The sequence below is a fragment of the Coregonus lavaretus genome (genome assembly GCF_964263955.1).
Source record: "Coregonus lavaretus genome assembly, chromosome: 21".
In the NCBI taxonomy this organism is placed as follows: domain Eukaryota; kingdom Metazoa; phylum Chordata; class Actinopteri; order Salmoniformes; family Salmonidae; genus Coregonus; species Coregonus lavaretus.
The window spans coordinates 3,379,187-3,394,575 of NC_140008.1; the positions used below are offsets into that span (position 1 = coordinate 3,379,187).

General features: G+C 42.1%; 2 protein-coding genes across 2 annotated transcripts in view; both read left to right on the plus strand.

The window, feature by feature from the left end:
* LOC311148696 (mucin-2-like) overlaps positions 1-1,934 on the plus strand; it is a gene marked incomplete at both ends in the record, with an annotated part of 35,227 nt that extends 33,293 nt beyond the window's left edge. The window contains 2 exons of the mRNA XM_084185675.1: positions 1,366-1,406; positions 1,899-1,934. Coding sequence (XP_084041801.1) covers positions 1,366-1,406; positions 1,899-1,934 — 77 coding nt within the window. The remainder of the gene's footprint in view (positions 1-1,365; positions 1,407-1,898) is intronic.
* Positions 1,935-3,641: 1,707 nt separating this feature from the next.
* On the plus strand, positions 3,642-4,498 carry LOC311148697 (intestinal mucin-like protein; the record flags this gene model as incomplete). Its single annotated transcript, XM_084185676.1, has 3 exons — positions 3,642-3,661; positions 3,880-4,003; positions 4,288-4,498. Exons 2-3 carry the CDS (start codon positions 3,915-3,917, stop codon positions 4,496-4,498), a joined length of 300 nt encoding a protein of 99 aa, XP_084041802.1. The 5' UTR covers positions 3,642-3,661; positions 3,880-3,914.
* Between the last annotated feature and the right edge of the window lie 10,891 nt (positions 4,499-15,389).

Genomic DNA, 15,389 nt, shown 5'->3' on the forward strand with positions numbered 1-15,389 from the left:
CATGTGGTATGGTCTATTTACCATATATCTAGACTATCTAGACTATCTACATGTGGTATGGTCTATTTACCATATATCTAGACTATCTACATGTGGTATGGTCTATTTACCATATATCTAGACTATCTAGACTATCTACATGTGGTATGGTCTATTTACCATATATCTAGACTATCTAGACTATCTACATGTGGTATGGTCTATTTACCATATATCTAGACTATCTAGACTATCTACATGTGGTATGGTCTATTTACCATATATCTAGACTATCTACATGTGGTATGGTCTATTTACCATATATCTAGACTATCTACATGTGGTATGGTCTATTTACCATATATCTAGACTATCTAGACTATCTACATGTGGTATGGTCTATTTACCATATATCTAGACTATCTACATGTGGTATGGTATATTTACCATATAACTAGACTATCTACATGTGGTATGGTCTATTTACCATATATCTAGACTATCTACATGTGGTATGGTCTATTTACCATATATCTAGACTATCTAGACTATCTACATGTGGTATGGTCTATTTACCATATATCTAGACTATCTACATGTGGTATGGTCTATTTACCATATATCTACACTATCTACATGTGGTATGGTCTATTTACCATATATCTAGACTATCTACATGTGGTATGGTCTATTTACCATATATCTAGACTATCTACATGTGGTATGGTCTATTTACCATATATCTAGACTATCTACATGTGGTATGGTCTATTTACCATATATATAGACTATCTACATGTGGTATGGTCTATTTACCATATATCTAGACTATCTAGACTATCTACATGTGGTATGGTCTATTTACCATATATCTAGACTATCTACATGTGGTATGGTCTATTTACCATATATCTAGACTATCTAGACTATCTACATGTGGTATGGTCTATTTACCATATATCTAGACTATCTAGACTATCTACATGTGGTATGGTCTATTTACCATATATCTAGACTATCTAGACTATCTACATGTGGTATGGTCTATTTACCATATATCTAGACTATCTACATGTGGTATGGTCTATTTACCATATATCTAGACTATCTAGACTATCTACATGTGGTATGGTCTATTTACCATATATCTAGACTATCTACATGTGGTTTGGTCTATTTACCATATATCTAGACTATCTTGTAGAGTGTTTGTGTTGCTGAGATAATACCTGTTGTTTTAGACATTCCCATGGATTGGTTGTCTGTGTCTCTCTCTCATTTGGTTGTCTGTGTCTCTCTCTCAATTGGTTGTCTGTGTCTCTCTCTCTCAATTGGTTGTCTGTGTCTCTCTCTCAATTGGTTGTGTGTGTCTCTTGTCTCTTCCAGAACCTAAACGAGTTTGTCTCCACAAAGGCGTTGAATACCAGGTAATGACAAACTATTCTGATCCCTCATCTGAAATGTTCATTCCACAAATAAACACTGTATATATACTTGTTTTACTATATTGTAGTACATGTAGAGTACATATCATACACTGTAAGGGTTAATGTCAAATAGTGTCTGAGAGAGTGGGTGTCCTTGTTCCCCTGTTTCAGAGACAGTGGGTATCCTTGTTCCCCTGTATCAGAGACAGTGGGTATCCTTGTTCCCCTGTTTCAGAGACAGTGGGTATCCTTGTTCCCCTGTTTCAGAGACAGTGGGTATCCTTGTTCCCCTGTTTCAGAGACAGTGGGTATCCTTGTTCCCCTGTTTCAGAGACAGTGGGTATCCTTGTTCCCCTGTTTCAGAGACAGTGGGTATCCTTGTTTCCATTGTTTCAGAGACAGTGGGTATCCTTGTTCCCCTGTTTCAGAGACAGTGGGTATCCTTGTTCCCCTGTTTCAGAGACAGTGGGTATCCTTGTTCCCCTGTTTCAGAGACAGTGGGTGTCCTCGTCTGGTTCCACTGTGTAATGTGTAATGTATGATGAGTTCCTTTCTTTTTCTTCTAGCCTAATTCTAAAGTACCAGGATCAGAGTGCCAAGAGTGCACTTGCACCAATAAAGTGGATCCCAAGACTGGTCATTACCAAATTGACTGTGGATTCGTGCAATGTGACGAAGATTGTGAAAAGGTAAGAACTGGTATAGCTGCCGTCTCTGCTAACGTTTCAAACATTTACAAAAGGTTGAAATACCAACGAGTAGCTTAAATGTATTCAGTCAACAAGTTTTTATACCTTAAAGGCTGGTTTTTTAGACCCAGATTAAGTAAGTAAGTAAGCCTTGTCCGATTCAGAATTCAATGATAAAAAATAATTCTCATTCGGGGTTGAGGCATCTGTTCTTGAGTTGTTATATTCTATTGAATCCACTGGTAAGGCAAAAGGTTTTATCACACTTTAATAACATTCATTATTATTATGATCATTATTTTTAGGTGTTGCAGCAAGTCACTCACGTGTTCCTCTTCTCCTGTAGGGATATGAGTACCAGGAGCCAGACTATTCCTCAGATGACTGCTGTGGTAAATGTGTTCAGACCCACTGTGTCCTCCAGATCAATGGGACCAAGCAGTTGTTGAAGGTAGGTGCCGTTTCTGTCAGTTTAACTATCACAGATTAACTAAGACGTATTAAGTAGTTCTCTGCTAAATGTCTATAGTGTTTGTGTGTGTGTGTGTGGAACAAGCTTCCCCATTATGTGAAGACAGCGGAGTCCCTGCCCATCTTCCGGAAACCTCGGAAACCCTACCTCTTTAATGAGTGTCTCGTAGCATTTACTTGCTAAGATTGTGATATGTTGTTGTCTCACTTAGCTATCTTAAGATGAATGCACTAATGTTAAACGTTCTGGATGAGAGCATCTGCTAAATAAAATAAAAAAATGTAATTGTCAAATGTGTGTGTGTGTGTGTGTGTGTGTGTGTGTGTGTTTGTGTGTGTGTGTGTGTGTGTGTGCCCAGCATGGAGATACGTGGTCAGCTCCTGGTGATAAGTGCCAGCAGTACAGCTGCGTGAAAAACGGTGATAGCTATCTGACCCAGAGCTCCTACATCCATTGCCCATCCTTCCAGCAGGCCAACTGCCAGCCTGTGAGTACAGTACACAACATAACAAGAACAGAAAGGCTGGCCTGTGAGTACAGTACACAACATAACAAGAACAGAAAGGCCAGCCTTGGAGTACAGTACACAACATAACAAGAACAGAAAGGCCAGCCTGTGAGTACAGTACACAACATAACAAGAACAGAAAGGCCAGCCTTGGAGTACAGTACACAACATAACAAGAACAGAAAGGCCAGCCTGTGAGTACAGTACACAACATAACAAGAACAGAAAGGCCGGCCTGTGAGTACAGTACACAACATAACAAGAACAGAAAGGCCAGCCTGTGAGTACAGTACACAACATAACAAGAACAGAAAGGCCAGCCTGTGAGTACAGTACACAATATAACAAGAACAGAAATGCCTGCTCACTGCATATGCTCCCAATTACCACCATTATTGACAATGTTTCGATCCAGAATAATTTTCAACAGATCGACAGTACAGTACACACAGCATGCCAGTTTTCATTTGACAGAAACCTTACTTCACTTATCCTACTATGAAATGTATTATATAAAGATCATTTAAAAACTTTTTTTCTCCACAGGGTTCAATTCAGACTGCTGCAAACGGCTGCTGTAAAATTTGTAAGTATGAAAGTGAAATGTTCAAAGCTGTTAACAATTTCATATCAGGATTGGAATATGATCAGTTTCGTGCATCATAAAACCACTGATATTCATAATGACTAATGATTGAAAAGGAGCGCAACCTTGTAGTCAGTGAACTCAAATAGCTGCAGCTCTTTTTTTCCTGGTCTTTTGAGCCGGATCATGTATAATGGTGTGTCTCCCTCCAATACCAGGTGTGGAGAAGGACAAGGCCTGTAAGATAGGATCCATGAAGACTGTCATCAACCACAAGGGCTGCCAGTCTATTGAGAAGGTGGAGATGCCGTACTGTGAGGGATCCTGCAACACCTTCACCAAGTGAGTGTGGAAACAATGTCTATATGTGGAGCCATAACACCATGGGGAGGTTTCCAGTACACCGTTTAAGCCCAGTCATGGACTGAAAATCATTTGAAATGAATCTCCATTGAATATGCTTCTTAGTCTAGGACTAGGCTTAATCTGTGTCTTGGACACACACACCCCCCGTATGTATTTGTGTTTTGTTGAACATGTAATTTTGTTGAGGTGTCTTTGTCTATTGGGAATGAAGATGATCTCTTCATCTCTGTGAATCCCTCTCTTTCACTCCCCTCCTCCAGGTACTCTGCGATGGCTGCGTCCCTGGACCACTCGTGTACCTGCTGCCAGGAGTCCCGGGCCAGTAACCGCACGGTGGAACTACAGTGTCTGAATGGAGATGTGGTGCCGTACACCTACCTCCACGTGGAGGAGTGTGGCTGCAGACACAACGACTGCCACAGAGCCATCAGGGTTCCAGCCCGCAAGGGACGCAGCTACACACTGGTCTAAATGGGGTCTGTTCTAGTCCAGACAGGACTAGTCAAAGCACCAATCCACTAGCTGCTTACTAAGGAAGACCCTGCTACCCTGCTTCCCATAGCTGTTATTTATCTAACCTCTTGATTTACATATAAAATGTAGATTTGATGATATTTAAAATGTAGAAATGTAGTAACTTATGCTTACTTACCTTATTAAAATGCAACTTTCAAACACCTATGTCCGTTGTTTGTTTTATTGTAGAAGAGCATAAACCTTGTGTTGAAAAGCTTTGTTTTATTAAGCTGTGTGCCCTCTTTAGCCTTGTTCACATTGGCAGTTTGAAGTGATTCAAATAAAAATGCATATCCGATTAGAATCTGTTCATTTTCCTGCAGTCTGAACAGCCAAGAAAGCACATGGAAGCAGATATTTCCAGCCACATTTCAAACCACCTTCGCTTTTGAAAAACAAAACTGATTTGAGCTGCTGTCACCATTTTGGTCACTTGTAACTGTTTTGACAGTCAGTATTCCAAAACAGATTTGAAAAACAAAACTGATTTGAGCGTTAAGGCCTGCAGTGTAAGCAAAGCTTTCGAGCTTTCGTGGATGTCAGTTAGAGAGTAATCCCTGACATTACAGTACAGAAATATATATTTGGTGTTTCATGTTTTATCATACAGTAGTAGAGTAGTGCTATTTTTACATGAGGTTAGGATTAACCCTGCAAACAAAAATTAACATCACGATATGGTCACCTACAGGATGGTGTCCATGGTCCAGTGGAGGTTTTGTCTAGTTCCCAGTTTGTTCCGGGGATGTCCCCAAGGACAATTTTAGAACATTCTGTCATGGTCCCCTGGATGTTTTTGTCTAGTTCCCAGTTTGCTCCGGGGATGTCCCCAAGGACAATTTTAGAACATTCTGTCATTGTCCCCTGGATGTTTTTTGTCTAGTTCCCGGCTTGTTCCGGGGCCGTCACCTGATGGTTGCAAAGAAACACACCACCTCTATTTACTGTTGCCAAGCCCATCAAGGCCCGGATTGGTGACCCACTGATCCGTTCACAGATCTTTGTCTTTTGACAATGTTTGGGACCCCTACACACACAAACAGTGCTTTTAACGTAGTTTTTTCAACTTACATATTTGACACACTTTGATATACATGATTACATTGTGTATGTTTGTTTATTCAGTAATTATTATTCAACACTTCCTCACTTGGGGTTTGAACTGACAACCTCTTAGGTTTCACGGCATTCGATCATCCTGTTACGCCACCATGTCTGTGTCGTTGACTGATTTCAACTGTATTACTACACTTTGCACTTCAAAGTAAATCTCAGCTTTGTTAAAAATACACTCAAGAACAAATATAATATTTATCATAGTGAGTCAGGAGTAACATTAAAACAGAACAATATGACCAAGCAACATTAGACAACTATACAGAAAACCCTCAAATTGCTGAGATAAATCAATGAAGTCAATGATGAGAGAATAGTCAGATTAACTGATAACTAAAACAGCAGTGCAGAAGTGCAGAGATGTATTATAGGTAATGAATGTGTAGGGGACTTCTGAGAATGCTACAGACTTTGTGGCCCAGCAGAAAGGTCAGCATACCCCAAATCCAGAGGTTGTGAGTCAAAATCCCACACCGTAAAAAGTCATAACTTCAGCTAACCATTTATAAAGAGACACCAAGTAATAAAGAGACATCAGCACCCATTTGGTTATCTTTTTAAGGTTGTAAACACTTAAATAATTGAGTAAATAATTGCATTATGTATTCTGAACTATAACCAGTCATTGTTTAGCACAGTACTCATTCCTCTAACAGTAACTTTTGATTACTGTTAAATGGATACGAACGATAGTCGTCATATTCTGAGTAATATTCCTTGAATTATTATTTTGGTGAATGGTCTAATGGTAAATGTTATTCACACTACCCATAGCATATATGCTTGGACTCTAACTGTGCATCTCTGAGCTAAGGTTAACTCAATAATGTAATGCTAGGACATTGCTTTCAAGATACTAGCACTTTCGTCTCTTACCCTCTGAATAACTGCATAATGGTAGACCTAGACACATATATTATTCTGAGTGGTGATGCGAGGCTCACTACCTTGACTAGACCCATTGGATACGCTTTTGGGCCTATAGCATTCACATGATAATGGAGTCAGATTGAATATTACATTATGATCAAATTCCTCCTACACTAATTCTCTGTCATCCTCAGCAGTGGCGGCTCCTGAAAAAATTCTCAGGGGGGGCAATTTTTCTGATGATTTAGGTGACCTACACACATTTTAAAAAAGATATGTCCAGCAACAACATGAAGACAGGGGCAGCATATAAGTCAATACCAGAAGCATTTATTGACTGATCTCAAAAGTGTTGGCTTACCAGGGTTGGTGGAGCCCTCAGTTTCATCTTTGCCTCGCAAAGCTAACTCAAACACTCCGCAAAACTTCACACACTGGATTAGCCGGCTGAGGATGTGGCGGTTCTTGCTAATGTCGTAGTAAATATATTTGTTATAGTGAATATGGAATATGATATGTTGAGTAAAATGTTGTGCTAAGATCTATTTAGGTCAGGAGCTGGTTATAAGTTCTGTTCCTATCCAATAACAATGGACAAAAGGGTCCTATCTTGTCAGCCAAGGACAACACCCACGCCATAGGCCTCTCAGTTCTTCCAACTCACGAGTTCTTGCTCTGAGGACACACACACACACACACACACACAAACACACACACACACACATCATCACTGTTAAACACACACACACACACACACACACACATATCATCACTGTTAAACACACACACACACACACACACACACAAAAATCCCCTCTCTTAGGCTGAACATTTGAAGACAGAGAACCCGACTCAGAGCCAATGCAACAGTGACAGTAGCCTGGAGGGGACCTCGCCCAACTCATCAGGACCAATCAGAAGATCAGAACTACTAGATTCAACCTACTTCATTTATTGCATAAAATGTCTGCACACAATGTTTCGGGGCTCTCTTCAGATAATAATAATAATAATAATAATAATAATAATATGCCATTTAGCAGACGCTTTTATCCAAAGCGACTTACAGTCATGCGTGCATACATTTTTGTGTATGGGTGGTCCCGGGGATCGAACCCACTACCTTGGCGTTACAAGCGCCGTGCTCTACCAGCTGAGCTACAGAAAGTGGATACTCATGGATGCGCATCGCAATTGTCAAATGTCAACACAATTGGAGACACCACGTCATTTTTGGAGACATGTTATTGACAGTAAACTATTGTAGATGCGACTGCTAACTAAATAAAACATTTTAGCTGGCTAGCTAATCATCTTAGCTAAATGTGGGGCAAACAATTCAGTTATTTACCGTTAATTTGAGGGATTGGGGTGAAAGAAATCGAGTTACATAGTGATACTTTACGATATACTGTATTGACAATATCGCAATATTTTAGCGCTAGTTGGCTGTACCTGCACCAAAACACCATTATTGTTCCTTCATAGCTTGTTCTCAATCTTTTCACATTGGGAGCCAATTTGTTTTCAGCACTTTTATTTCCATGACTGATCAAAACTCGTTCTCATGGCTTTCTGATCCCTCTGCAACAGACATATGGTGCGCAATAAAATCACAGTATCGAATCGCAATACGTATAGAATCATGAGACTCGCAATGCATATATCTTATCGTGAGGTTCCTGGCAATTCCCAGCCCAAGTTCATTTGCCACAACAAATCTCTTCGCTAGCAAACGCGATGTCTTCTCCAAAACGGCAATGTGTCTCCAGCAATGTTTACTTTTTTGACGTTCTATGGCATCTCCACTTTCCAAGCATATATGACCACATGTAATATTTTGGTAAGTGATGCAAATAGTGAACTATGTAGGGCCAGGATGTAAAATATATGTAGCTGCAGCAATTTCTCTTATCTGATATGGTAAGTAATGGGGCTTAATGTATAGCTCCCTAAGAGTTTGACGAACGGGTCCGTGCACGCGATTCCAGATATCTTTACCTCTGAATAAACTGCCTTTATTATACCATATCCACCCTGTCCAAAGTCTCTACTTGGTCTCAGTTCTCCAGTAAACTTGTGATTATCAACACTAACCTCATCGTTGTGGCGGCGGACAGCTAGCCTGTATCCCTCATCCAGTTGAGTGGCAATGTTCTTTTTTCGTTAGTACCAATTTTTGGAAAATCCTCGGGTGTAGGACTTTCCGCCTTTAGTAGAAACCTGTTGAATTATTAAATTTGGTCTGGGAGGTCCTAATTGTTTCGTTGCCAATTTATCTTGATTTGTTCGCCGACAAAAAGGAACTTCTTTCAAAGACACAATCGAGTTGCACTGAAGGCTAGCCATTTTTACAGTAGTAGTGAATTGATTGAGGCTGCTACCCGGTCTTTTCTTAGTTACGTTCATGGTTACGTTACGTATGACGAAAGCGCGTAAGTGCAAGCCCTCAGACACCCATAGAGATTGTATTGAAAGCTCTGAAATTTGAAAAAAATAGATTTTACATGGGAGTCTATGACAGACTTCTGGGCGATTTTCAACCTGACTGAAATCGCCCAAAAAGGGGGGGTGGCCATTTGAAGCACGACTTTAGCCTGATTGGACATTTAGTGGCAGATCAGACCAGACACGTCTAGATTACAACACTGATAACTACTGTTGCCGTGATATAATTGATTAGAAAAAAAATCCCTTCCTTTTCCCGTTTGGCAGTGCGTCGCCCATATCGCCCTATTGAACACACCGCCCCTGATCCTCAGTCAAAGTGGATTTTCACCAATCTCCCTCTGCTCATTGGAGCCCAGCCTGGGATACGGCCTATTAAAGCAGTTTTGTCGCCCCCTAGTGATCGCTGTGTGAAGTATGAATGCACAAAGAGAAACAACCAGTTAATCATTGTGGAATCCAAATTGGAATGTCCTCTGTTCCATCCAGAAGACCTGTCCCTGTATGTAGACGCCAGACAGAACTGGTTGAATGTGTTTGTTTAAAGTAAAGTAACTAAATACGCCATGTGTGTAACGTCGACGCAGGGAGTCAGGAAGCTGGTGCAGTTAAGCGAAGTTAACAATAACGGATATATAACGATACAAGACAAGACAAGACAAGACAACAAAACAAAACAAAACAAAACAAAACAAAACAAAACAAAACAAAACAAAACAAAACAAAACAAAACAAAACGTCTGACAAGGAAACATAACCAATACTACCTGATAACTGATAACTAAAGAGTGCTATATAAAGGGTAAGTAATCAGGGCGTAATGAAGTCCAGGTGTGACTGATGACGGGTTGCCAGGACCTGTGGTTAATAGACTGCTGGAGTAGACGTGACAGTGTGCTTCTTATGGTAGTAACAGGGGACTAACATGGTACTTCATATCACTGTAACTTGTAAGTTATATTGAATTTACACCCTAGTAACATATTCATATTTTATCATAGTTTTACAGTATTACATCTATTCATATTGTGTTCTGTAGCTTTCTAAAGACTAACTAGTAAAATACGAATTGAGCTGTAGGCTTTTTGACATCACAGGGAATTGAGAAAACTAATGCCAAATGGCTGTTCCGCAACCTGACAGTATTTTTTTTATATATTGATAAATGTTCATGATTTGTGTGGCTGTTTTGATGTATTGATAAATATTCATGATGTGTGATGTTGTGTGGCTGATTTGATGTATTGATAAATATTCATGATTTGTGTCATTTTTGTTTATTAATCAGATCTACCAGTCAAACATAACCTTTTATGAGATTATGACACAATAAATCAATTTTGAGTTACTGTAGATATTATGTGAGCGATGATTTTTTTTGAATGTATTATAATTTACTGGATTTATTTATATTTCCATAGCCTGAAATTCAGAACCTGTTTTGTGCGGACATTCCATTCCTTGTACGCCGTGTCATTGCCAAACATGCATCACAATCTCAAACTCACTCCACACTGCCGTTTCCCACTTGGAAAGAAGGAACATGGGTCTCCAGATCCTCAAAAAGTTATACAGCTGCACCACCGAGAGCATCCTGACTGGTTGCATCACCGCCTGGTATGGCAACTGCTTGGCCTCCGACCGCAAGGCACTACAGAGGGCAATGCGTACGGCCCAGTACATCACTGGGGCCAAGCTTCCTGCCATCCAGGACCTCTATACCAGGCGGTGTCAGAGAAAGGTCCAAAAAATTGTCAAAGACTCCAGCCACCCTAGTCATAGACTGTTCTCTCTGCTACCGCACGGCAAGCGGCACCAGAGCACCAAGTCTAGGTCCAAAAGGCTCCTTAACAGCTTCTACCCCCAAGCTATAAGACTGCTGAACAATTAATCAAATGGCCACCCGGACTATTTACATTGACCCCCCCCCCCCTTTGTTTTTACACTGCTGCTACTCGCTGTTTATTATCTATGCATAGTCACTTTACCCCTACCTACATGTACAAATTACCTTGACTAACCTGTACCCTCACATATTGACTCGGTACCGGTACCCTCCTGTATATAGCCTCGGTATTGTTATTTTATTGTGTTGCTTTTTATTTAATTTTTTACTTTCGTTTATTTAATAAATATTTTCTTAACTCTATTTTTGAACTGCATTGTTGGTTAAGGGCTTGTAAGTTATTATTTCACTGTAAGGTCTACACCTGTTGTATTCGGCGCATGTGACAAATACAATTTGATTTGATTTGAGGACAAGGATGGAGATGGATAGAGTGGAATTATAGCTCAACCCAGGCTGCTTTTTCCAGTAGCTCAAAGTCGAAGCGCTTTATATAATAAGGGGGAAACTCACCTCTTTAAAATGTCCTCACTAACTCTGTCTCCCTCCCAGGCACTTTATTCAATCACTGTGATGTGAGGAAGAACACCACCTAACTTCAGGTTAAGGACTGCAGGTCAAGTGGAGATCGCAGCCTGCGGGAGATCCTGTGAAACGTTGTCTATGTGAGTAGAAACTCTAAATAAGCACACACACACACACACACACACACACACACACACACACACACACTACCTTTACATAACTGCTTAGGCTTGACGTAGCCAGAATGAGACATAGGGCAGGAGTCAATCTATTGTTTCTGTTGTGTGAGTCAGCTTGATGTACAGTACACCCCCTTTTACAGGACGCTAGGCCTATCGATCAGTAGCTTAGTGGTTAAGTGCGTTGTGCCAGTAACCGAAAGGTCGCTGGTTCTAATCCCCGAGCCGACTAGGTGAAAAATCTGTCGATGTGCCCTTGAGCCGGGCACTTAACCCTAATTGCTCCTGTAAGCAATGTTAAATGTGCAACCAGAGGGAAAAAAACTCTAGACCACCTTTACTCCACACACAGAGACGCATACAAAGCTCTCCCTCGCCCTCCATTTGGCAAATCTGACCATAACTCTATCCTCCTGATTCCTGCTTATAAGCAAAAACTAAAGCAGGAAGCACCAGTGACTCGGTTAATTAAAAAGTGGTCAGATGACGCAGATGCTAAGCTACAGGACTGTTTTGCTAGCACAGACTGGAACATGTTCCGGGATTCTTCAGACAGCATTGAGGAGTACACCACATCAGTCACTGGCTTCATCAATAAGTGCATTGATGATGTCGTCCCCACAGTGACCGTACGTACATACCCCAACCAGAAGCCATGGATTACAGGAAACATCCGCACTGAGCTAAAGGGTAGAGCTGCCGCTTTCAAGGAACGGGCTCTAACCCGGACGCTTATAAGAAATCCCGCTATGACCTCCGACGAACCATCAAACAGGCAAAGAGTCAATACAGGTCTAAGATTGAATCATACTACACTGGCTCTGATGCTCGTCGGATGTGGCAGGGCTTGAAAACTATTACAGACTACAAAGGGAAGCACAGCCGCGAGCTGCCCAGTGACACAAGCCTACCAGACGAGCTAAACCACTTCTATGCTCGCTTCGAGGCAAGCAACACTGAAGCATGCATGAGAGCACCAGCTGTTCCGGATGACTATGTGATCACGCTCTCCGTAGCCGATGTGAGTAAGACTTTTAAGCAGGTCAACATTCACAAGGCCGCAGGGCCAGACGGATTACCAGGACGTGTACTCCGAGCATGTGCTGACCAACTGGCAAGTGTCTTCACTGACATTTTCAACATGTCCCTGACTGAGTCTGTAATACCAACATGTTTCAAGCAGACCACCATAGTCCCCGTGCCCAAGGACTCTAAGATAACCTGCCTAAATGACTACCGACCCGTAGCACTGACGTCTGTAGCCATGAAGTGCTTTGAAAGGCTGGTCATGGCTCACATCAACAGCATTATCCCAGAAACCCTAGACCCACTCCAATTTGCATACCGCCCCAACAGATCCACAGATGATGCAATCTCTATCGCACTCCACACTGCCCTTTCCCACCTGGACAAGAGGAACACCTACGTGAGAATGCTATTCATTGACTACAGCTCAGCATTCAACACCATAGTGCCCTCTAAGCTCATCACTAAGCTAAGGATCCTGGAACTAACCACCTCCCTCTGCAACTGGATCCTGGACTTCCTGACGGGCCGCCCCCAGGTGGTAAGGGTAGGTAACAACACATCTGCCACACTGATCCTCAACACGGGGGCCCCTCAGGGGTGTGTGCTCAGTCCCCTCCTGTACTCTCTGTTCACCCATGACTGCATGGCCAGGCACGACTCCAACACCATCATTAAGTTTGCCGACGACACAACAGTGATCTGGCCTGATCACCGACAACGATGAGACAGCCTATAGGGAGGAGGTCAGAGATCTGGCCGTGTGGTGCCAGGACAACAACCTCTCCCTCAACGTGACCAAGACAAAGGAGATGATTGTGGACTAGAGGAAAAAAAAGAGGACTGAGCACGCCCCCATTCTCATCGACGGGGCTGTAGTGGAACAGGTTGAGAGCTTCAAGTTCCTTGGTGTCCACATCGCCAACGAACTATCATGGTCCAAACACACCAAGACAGTCGTGAAGAGGGCACGACAAAGCCTATTCCCCCTCAGGAGACTAAAAAGATTTGGCATGGGTCCTCAGATCCTCAAAAAATTCTACAGCTGCACCATCGAGAGCATCCTAACTGGTTGCATCACCGCCTGGTATGGCAACTGCTTGGCCTCCGACCGCAAGGCACTACAGAGGGTAGTGCGTACGGCCCAGTACATCACTGGGGCAAAGCTTCCTGCCATCCAGGACCTCTATACCAGGCGGTGTCAGAGGAAGGCCCTCAAAATTGTCAAAGACTCCAGCCACCCTAGTCATAGACTGTTCTCTCTGCTACCGCACGGCAAGCGGTACCGGAGTGCCAAGTCTAGGTCCAAAAGACTTCTCAACAGCTTCTACCCCCAAGCCATAAGACTCCTGAACAGCTAATCATGGCTACCCGGACTATTTGCACTGCCCCCCCACCCCATCCTTTTTACGCTGCTGCTACTCTGTTAAGTATTTATGCATAGTCACTTTAACTCTACCCACATGTACATATTACCTCAACTACCTCAACTAGCCGGTGCCCCCGCACATTGACTCTGCAACGGTACCCCCCTGTATATATAGCCTCCCTACTGTCACTTTATTTTACTTCTGCTCTTTTTTTTTCAACACTTTTTTTGTTGTTGTTTTATTCTTACTTTTTTTGTTTAAAATAAATGCACTGTTGGTTAAGGGCTGTAAGTAAGCATTTCACTGTAATGTCTGCACCTGTTGTATTCGGCGCATGTGACCAATAAAATTTGATTTGATTTGATTTGATTTGAAGTCGCTCTGGATAAGAGCGTCTGCTAAATGACTAAAATGTAAAATGTATATCTAAGATCTAGGGACATTTTTACATTACATTTTAGTCATTTAGCAGACGCTCTTATCCAGAGCGACTTACAGTTAGTGAATACATTTATTTATTTTTTATACTGGCCCCCCATGGGAATCGAACCCACAACCCTGGCGTTGCAAACGCCATGCTCTATGAACTGAGCTACATCCCTGCCGGCCATTCCCTCCCCTACCCTGGACGACGCTGGGCCAATTGTGCGCCGCCCATGAGTCTCCCGGTCGCGGCCGGCTGCGACAGAGCCTGGATTCGAACCAGTATCTCTAGTGGCACAGTTAGCACTCGGGGGACTTATGTAAAGTGACCAAATGTAAAGTTTCAGGTAAGAGCAAAAAACCAAATGTTCCACTTTAGGGCTTACAGAAATGTGGTTGTTTATAAATGAATTAGTTAAATGAAGTAATTAAATGAACGGCTGGAATTGGATTGAAGGGGAATAACTCAATGGCAGTTACATTTTTGGAGTTGACCCGGAACCTTGTTCTCTGCTGGGAGGAGCCTGCTGATTTAAATAGACCCCAACCCTGTTGACCTATGGCAGAATGAATTGGTACTGTTTCTAACAGTGTTGTTTGTGTGTCTCCCGGTTGCTAGGTACTCTGCAGAGAAAAACACCTTGATGCACTCCTGGTTAAGAGCGTTGTGCCAGTAACCGAAAGGTCGCTGGTTCTAATCCCCGAGCCGACTAGGTGAAAAATCTGTCGATGTGCCCTTGAGCAAGGCACTTAACCCTAATTGCTCCTGTAAGTTGCTCTGGATAAGAGCGTCTGCTAAATGACTAAAATGTAAAATGTAGCTGCTAATGGTCCTGAAGCTTCGGTATACACTCTCTCTGCTCTACTCCTTCGGCTGCTCAGTGAACAGGCTACTCTGGCGAATGGTGTTTGTTTAATAAAGTTAGATCAAAGTTGAATCAATGTCTGCAAGATCACATAGTGATGTCATTCTACATAACAGAGCCCAATGCAATGGCATAGTGTAACGTTACTGTAAGAAGAAAAAAAAACACCACACCATT